The sequence below is a fragment of the Alexandromys fortis genome, unplaced genomic scaffold, assembly GCF_014885135.2.
Source record: "Alexandromys fortis isolate MF-2015 unplaced genomic scaffold, M_Fortis_MF-2015_v1.1 scaffold_312, whole genome shotgun sequence".
Lineage (NCBI taxonomy): Eukaryota > Metazoa > Chordata > Mammalia > Rodentia > Cricetidae > Alexandromys > Alexandromys fortis.
Genome location: NW_026068184.1, coordinates 869,375 through 877,557, shown reverse-complemented (window position 1 = coordinate 877,557; position 8,183 = coordinate 869,375). Strand labels below are relative to the sequence as shown.

Here is an 8,183-nt window from a genome sequence, read left to right as displayed (position 1 = left end):
AGGTTTTAATTGTAGATGTGAGGGAGAGTACAGCCCAGGAATCTGGAAGAGCCCAGAGCAGAGAGAGAAAGTGGTGAATTGACCATGGCCAGCAGACAGGACCCAGCCATGAGAGGAGGGGGCAAGGAGAGGAAAAGAAAAAGACAAAGAGAGTATGGGCCAAGGAGGTCAAGAGAGGAAGACAGGGAGAGAGAGGGGAGGGGACCAGGAGAGGGAGGAAAAGAAGCCCACGAGCTGGAGAAGTTGAGGGTGGAGGATAGGACCAGAAGAGCCCAGAAGAGCCACAGGTACTTGGAGTACTGAGGAAGCAGCCTGGAAGCCTGCATGCACTTTGATACGCCAATAGGCATCACAGACAAGAAAACTGTTCCTTTTTTTTTTTTTTTTTTTTTTTTTGAGACAGGGTTTCTTGTCTCAAAAACCAGGCTGGTCTTGAACTCACAGAAATCCACCTGCCTCTGCCTCCCGAGTGCTGGGATTAAAGGCGTGCGCCACCATCGCCAGGCCGAAAACTGTTCCTTTAATAAGGGGGAATGGTGTCAGAATTTGGGGGAGTTTCCTTTGGACCTGGAGAGAGGTAGCTCTGACTGACTCTCTACTGCTTTACCTTTCAAATGTTATTTTTATTTTACGAGCAGTAGTGTTTTGTCTGCTCATATGTCTGTGTGAGGGTCTTGGATCTCCTGAAACTGGAGTTACAGACAGGCGTGAACCCGGGTCCTCTGGAAGACACTGCTCTCAACCACTGAGCCAGCTCTCCAGCTCCTTATTATTTTGCTTTTGAGACACACTTTTCATGTGTCCCAGGCTGGCCCCAAACTGGCTAGTAGCCACGAATAACCTTGAACTTCAGATCCTCCATCCTTCACTTCCAGAATGCTGGACTTACAAGTATGCACCACCATGCCACTATATCCCCAGCTCCTGTTTTGTTTTGTTTTGGAGACAGCAAGTATGTGACCTGGAACTCACTCCATAGCCCAGGCTGGCCTCAAATTCACCATGCTCCTGAATCAGCTTCTGGGTACTGGGTACATGTGCCATCATGCCCAGCACCACCCTGGTACAATTTTAATCTCCAGATTATCACTTTTTCCCATCTTCGGAAATGTCAGGCTGGACCCTGGAAGGGGTTGCGCCCATCGCAAAGACACCAAAGGACGCTCCAGCTGAGAGCATTCATCCCAAGCCTGCCATAAACACCAGGGCTGAGACGGTGGCAAGCAAGCAGGAGCTTCCAACTTTTATTTGAGAAAAACAGAAAGTACATTGTATCAAAAGAGCATACAGATTGACAGAGAGGGGTGACCAGTGGTGGCTACTGGGGATGGGCATCCGGCTGATGGCTTCTACTGGGCTCCAGACTAATCCGACTTCGCAGCTTCCGGACCCCCAATCTGGGCGCGGGCCTCGAAAGTGACGGGAATGGTGATCTCCGCTGACTGTGTGGCCGTTTTGGGCAGCGGAGCCTCCACTGTAAGTGTGCCCTCAGGGGACAGGGAAGAGGACACCAGGGTGGGGTCCACACCGGGAGGCAGCCTGAACGCGAAGAAAAACAGGACAAGGGTTACACATCCCTTCAGACCCCGGGGCCCTCTGCTCTATTCCCTGGATCCGCTTTCCCCCACCCCTCCATGCAGGGAACCAGAACTCACGTGTATTTCCGGGTAAAGCACCGAGAGATGTAGCCATGTTCATCCTGTCTTTCTTCATGCTTGCCTGTGGGTGGGGACCGAAGGAGGTCAGAGGCAACCCTTTGCTGTCCTAGCCGCCCCCCCCCACACCTGCTAAGGAGTGGCTGGGGCTCTAAGGCAGCACCCAATTCAGAGGGCGGCGAGAAGCTTGACTGCCTGGAATCTTAAAACTTCCCAGAAAGTTGGTTACTGGGATTTGGGATGCTAGGGGCCGCGGCGCTGGGCTTGGCTCTGACCTAGGCTGGACACCAGCGCAGGCGCACTCGGAGTTGTGTGCACGCCCCCTCTGCTGCTGGGACTAGGGACCCTGGCTGGAGTCCCAGCACTTCCTTATTTGGGAATGGGGTCTTCCAGAAGGTGCGTTGCTGCGGGTAGAACTCGGGGCCTCCCGTAGGCTAGGCAAGGCTCTTTCCGGGGCTACAGCCCCAGCTGTTGGTCCTTATTATCGAGGATGACAGGGCTCTTAGGAGCAACCTGAGCCCTGGGTTCCGCAGCAAGGGAAGCTGCCTAGGGAGAGCGGTGCTGACCTCCCGGTCCCTGCGCTCATTTCTAACTTTCCGGGCTCCCATCCCTTTTGGTTTCACACTCCCCTACCCCGTCAGTCCCCTACAGCCCTCTACAGCCACCACGGCGCTGAGCCCGCCAGCTTCTTCCCTTGTGGGGGGACAAGGGAGACTCACCGGTGATCTCCACCACGCCTTCTTTGGTCTTGACCGTGAGCTCCTCCGGAGCGAAGTGGTTTACGTCCAGGGACACGCGCCAGCGATCGGCTGTCTGCCTGATCTCCGAAATGCCGCTGCTCAGCTGCCGGTTGAGCGCACGGCTGAAGGCGGGCGCAGCCAGGGGTGCAGCCAGGGGCGCGGCCAGGGTCACTGCAGCGGGTCCTTCGGCGGTCGCAGCAGGCAGCGGGCGCACGTAGCCGGGCCAACCAGCGGTGCTGAACCACTGAGACCACTCATCGGGCAACCGAGGCACCCCGAAGGCTTGATCGAAGAGGCGGCTGTGGGCCGGGTACCAGTCCCGGAATGGTTCCCAGCTGGGGCTCCGCAGCAGCGAGAAGGGCACGCGGCGCTCGGTCATGTTCTTGGCTGAGTTGGTCAGGGCTGAGGATCAAGAAGCACTGGGCTGAAGATCCGAGAAGTGCCGAACTGGAGCCCCGGCTGTGCTTTTATGGGAGTCCAGCCGGGTATTTTTAGCAGGCGGTGCTTCAGGTCTCTATTAATGGCAATGACCGTCTAGGGGCCGCCCCTCCCCGCTGCATTCCTCCCCGTAAGCTTACAGAGGGGACGAGCAGGCGGGGCCAGGAAGGTTCTGCCCCCATCTGGAAAGTTCTCTAGTCGAAGAAAACAAATGACTGTAATACCGGTAGCTGGAGCTGTTCCCACTGTGGGGCATTCACAGCCTGGGCTAGAACGCTGCCGGCTAAAGGGCGGTGTCCTGTGACTGGTCCCATCTTTCTGTTGAGAATACAACTAGGAGAAGTTAGGTCCTTTGTGTCGCAACTAGGAAGCAATTGAGCCTGATCTGAACCAGAGGGAGGCTTGCGTGGACACACACATACCGCGGCACACCTGTGGAGACCTCAGGACAACCAGAAACCCTCAACTCTATCCTGGGGAGTGAAGGCTTGATGGTTGACAGGGTCTTTTATTGACCCTGGGGCTTGCAAACTGGCTGGGCAGGGAGCCCCCTACAATCCTCCTGTCTCTGTAACTGCCCTACCCCTCCAGCCAAACACAGGGATCGGCAGCACAGGCAGCTACACTCAGCTCCCTGCCTCCACCCAGCCCGGTCCTCCCCCCCCCCCCAGACAGGCTTTGACTATATAGCTGTGGTTGTCCTGGAACTCACTCTGTAGACCAGGCTGGCCTCGAACTCAGAGATCTGCCTGCCTCTGTCTCCCGAGCGCTGGGATTAAAGACATGCACCACTATACCCAGCCGTGACCACTTTTATATGGGTGCTGTGTGTCAGGTACAAAACAAACTTGGGACAAAGGGCTTTGTGGTGTTGATTAACTTACCAAAGTGGCATGGTGGCCTCCAGGCTCACTCGGTGTCTTGGCTCTTCTCACCCCGCCCCTTATCCTAAAGTTCTCCAGCTCATGAGCTTTTCACCCCAGCTTCCCATTGCCCTATAAGGCTACTATTTTGGCTATGCATTATCTTGGTCCCCTCTCTCTCTCTTGTCTTCTCTCTTGGTCTCCTTTGCCCCTACTCTTTGCTTTCCTCTCCCATTCTTCCCATCCTCAGCTTGGCCCAATCAGCTGGCCACATTCAGCCTACTTTCTCTCTCTCCTCCGGACTCTTTTTTTTTTTTGGTTTTTAGAGACAGGGTTTCTCTGTAGCTTTGGAGTCTGTCCTGGCACTCGCTCTGTAGACCAGGCTGGACTCATAGAGATCCGCCTGCCCCTGCCTCCCAAGTGCTGGGATTAAAGGCGTGCGCCACCACCGCCCGGCCCCTCTGGACTCTTCCAGATGTCTCTGGCTCTACCTTTCCTCATAATTATAATAAAAACCCTTCCTCTCAGCCATCCCTTGGAGCTGTCACGTCCTCAGTTTACACACTGTGGACCTAAACTCGGTCCCCATGCGTGCACAGCCAGCTCTTTATCCACTTTGGCATCTTCTCAGCCCCTCGGTTTTTGCTTCTGAGAGAGAGGGTCTCATGTAGCCCAGGCTAGTCTGGAATTCTCTATGTAGCCAAGGAATACCTTAACTCCTGATCCTCCTGTTTGTACTCTGCAGGGCAGGAATCATAGGCAACTGCCACGCAGACCACACACTGTTTAATGTGATGCTAAATGGCCTGGTGGGCTCATTGGGAGGGACAGCTGAGACAGAGCACCTGACTGCTTGAGCTGACGGGTTCCGTGGCCAGGTAGGGGAGTCTGTAGAAGGCAGGTTCTCTGCTCTTCCCTCTCTCCCTCTGGCAAATGGAGATGGGGAGGATAGGAATACTGCTGATGTCATTGCCCTGGCATGAGAATCCAGTGACTTCATAAAAGTGAAGATGTAGCCCAGGGCCTCGTGAGTCATGATTAATTATTGGTTATTTGTTATCCACCTTGGTTAGACAATTGGTAGGGTTTAGTCATCCCTATCCGTCAAGAGGTGGACCTGACAAACCAGGCTGGTTCCAAAGCTGCGGTGACTCTGCTGCCTGGGATACAGGCCTGTGCCACTGCCATAGCTGGCCAAGAGCGAAAGATACTAAAGTGCTCCTTGAATGCTTAATAAGCACTCTGCCACTGAGCCACACCCCAGCCCCTCACTGGGGGATTCTAGGCAGGGGCTCTGCCACTGAGCCACATCCCAGCCCCTCACTGGGGGATTCTAGGCAGGGGCTCTACCACTGAGCCATACCCCAGCCCCTCACTGGGGGATTCTAGTCAGGCATTTTTATTGCTAATCTGTATTATCATTGTTCATTTTGTTTTTAAAAATTAATTTATCGCTATTTATTATTATTGTGTGTGTGTATGTGTGCCCATGTGCACGTATGATGGGATAGGCAAAGTGTGTGTGTCATGGCATGTATGTAGAGGCCGAATGATAACTCTGGGTAGTTGGTTTTCTCTCCTGCTTTCTATGGGTTCTGGGAAAAAGAATGCAGTTATCAGGCAATGAAGCATGGCCATTTTTTGTTTGTTTTTTAAGGCTTATTTATTTTTCATGCCTTCTATTCCAGCGCTTGGGAGACAGAAGCAAGTGGATCTCTGTGAGTTCAAGGCCAGCCTGGTTTATAGAGTAAGTTTCAGGACAGACACGTTATACAGAGAAACCCTGTTTCAAAAAAAAAAAAAAAAAAAAAGACATTTTTATTTATGTGTAAGAGTGTTCTACCTGCATGTATGTCTATGTGTAAGTGCACTATGTGTGTCCCTGGGGCTGTAGAGGCCAGGAGAAGCCTCCAGCCCCTGGAACTGGGTTTCAGAGGGTTGTGGCTGCCATGTGGATAGAAACTAAACTTTGATCTTCTGCTAGAGCAGCAAGTGCTCCTAACTGCTGAGCCATCTCCCCAGCCCTAAAGCACATGATTTTACCCACTGGGTCATCGCACCAGCTTCTGTTTTACTTTTAACTCGCCCAGGCCAGTTTTAAACTCACTCTGTGGTTCACACTGGTCTTGAACTTGCTATCCTCCCAACTCAGCCTCTGGGAAGTGTGGATTAAAAGCCTTTCTCACCAGGTCTGACGAAGGTTTCCTTTCTGTTGTTTTATGACAGGTATTTGTGTATGTGTGCACGCAAGTGTGTTAGGGGTCGGGGAACAGGCAGTGGGAGTGGGTTCTCCCCATCTATCGTGTGGAACCTGGGGATCAGATTATCATCCTTGGTGGCAGGGCCTTTACCCGATGAGCCATTGCCAGCCCCCAAGTTTCCTTGTGAGAGAAAGTTGAGTCTCCTGTATACCTCTTGGGGTAGAGCTGGTCACTAACTAAAGTTCCCTCAGAAAGGCCTTTGAGATGCCAGAGGTCTCTTAGGAACCAAGGGAAAAGTGCTCAGGGCCTCTGTTCTCTCCCTTACTGGGTCCCATTGTAACTGGGAACTCCTGGCCACCCATCTCCCCAAGATGTTTCAGGAACCCCAGGCCTTTGTTCCCAGCCCCACCCATGCCCGGCTTCATAAATCTGTGGTGAGGTCAGCAGGCATTGAGGATGCTCGCCAGCCCCTGCCTGCCCACCTTAGCCCAGACTGGAGTTCAAGGTGCCCCACCCTAGAGGGTGCTGTCAAGTGTGGTCATGGATGCTTTGAAATGTGACCCTCCTGGGCCCAGCCTCGCTTGGGAGGTGGGGGCTGCCGGCTTTTTGTAGACACAAGCTTCCTTCATCTTGCTTTAAACCAGGGCAAGAGGTCGTTTTGCTTGATGCCGTGGCCAAGAGGGGTTGTGCAATGTGGGGCGGGCATCCAGGCACTGTGTTCGCTCCTGTGGAATCCACATCCTTTTCTTTTTTAATTCTGAAGCCGGGTCTCATCCGGCCCAGGCTGGCTCATACTGTGGTATATTAGAGACTGTCCTGCTGTTTTTTCCCATGTATGAGGATTGCAGGCACGAACCCTCACACACCCAGCTTCCATTGTCCCCTTACCTTCACATATGTGCCACGGCATACACACCCATGGGTACACACACAAACACACATAAGGAAATGTCGGACTGAAATCAAAAGTTTAATTGTTATTGTGTATATGTATATTTTATGCACGTGATAGCCTTGGTGTGGCGGTCAGAGGACCGCTTCCACGAGTTAGTTCTCTTCATCCACCATCTACCTTTTCTTGTTTATTTTATGTCTTTTGCAGGTTTTGGAATTTTGTTTATTGTTTATCTTGGAGACAGTATCTCATCATGTAGCCCTTTGTGGCCTGGAGTTTGTTATGTAGAACAGGCTGGACTCGAACTCATAGAGACTAGTTGGCCTCTGCTTCCTGAGTGCTGGGATTAAAGGAATGTATCGGCATGCCTGGCTTTGCCACCTTGAAAAGGGTTTCGCCTTCCATGACTCCCCGGCTGTCTGTGCTTTCCATCCTTCTCTAGGGTGCTGGGGTTACAGGGTGCAATCGATTCTGGCTGTCTGACATGGGCTCTGGGCCCCAGACCCTGGTTGTCAGGCTTGCGCAGCAAACGCCTTTACCTGCTGAGCTTTGCCATTCTTCTTTGTTACTGTTTGTTTATTTGTTTGTTTGTTTGTTTGTTTTCAAGACAGAGCTTCTCTGTGTCGCCCAGCGGTCCTGGAACTCACTCTGTAGACCAGGCTGGCCTCGAACTCACAGAGGTCTACCTGCCTCTTCTCCTGAGTGCAGGGATTAAAGACGTGCGCCACCACTGCCCAGACAATTCTCTATTTTCTATTTCCTTTTTTTGAGATAGTAGCTCCCAACATAGCCCAGGCTAGCCTGAACTTCCTGTGCTAACCTGTATAACAGAAGTCGGTGTCTAGTGTGGTGATCCCTCTGCCTCAGCCTCCCCAGTGCTAGGAAGAGCAGAGGGCGTCCACATCTGGTTTCCTACTTGCCTTCAGCTGGCCAGTTTCACGATCAACCTGCCCCACCACAAGGGCAGGGCCTTGGTAGCTCTGTGAAGTCTGAGATGAGAAGCGGGTGGGGGAGAAACTGGGTTTTGGGGTCAGACAGGCTTGGCACTGGGTGTGGGTTTGATGGCCTCTTAAACCTACATTTCATGATCTGAAAAGCAGGGCTACTCCATCTGCCTATTAGAAATTCTTTTAAGTAAATTTATTTGGGGGGGGGCACATATGCCATGGCCTGTGTTTGGAAGCTAGGGGACAACTCGCCAGAATCGGTTCTCTTGGTCCATCACGTGGGTCCCTGGGATTGAACTCGGGTCATCCGGCTTGGCAGCAGGCGACTTTACCCAACAAACCGTCTCAATAGCTGTTATTGTTATTGTTGTTGTTATTATTATTATTATTATTTGAGACAGGGCTTTTCTGTGTAGCCCTAGCTGTCCGGGGCATCACTTTGTA

General features: G+C 52.5%; 1 protein-coding gene across 1 annotated transcript; it reads right to left on the bottom strand.

Annotated features, from left to right (window-relative positions):
* Positions 1–1,230: 1,230 nt before the first annotated feature.
* Hspb1 (heat shock protein family B (small) member 1) lies at positions 1,231–2,900 on the bottom strand. The gene is made up of 3 exons (XM_050129315.1): positions 2,375–2,900; positions 1,656–1,719; positions 1,231–1,539 (listed from the first exon to the last, which is right to left on the bottom strand). The coding sequence occupies exons 1-3, from the start codon at positions 2,772–2,774 to the stop codon at positions 1,365–1,367; spliced, it is 639 nt and encodes a 212-aa protein (XP_049985272.1). The 5' UTR covers positions 2,775–2,900; the 3' UTR covers positions 1,231–1,364.
* Positions 2,901–8,183: the final 5,283 nt, after the last annotated feature.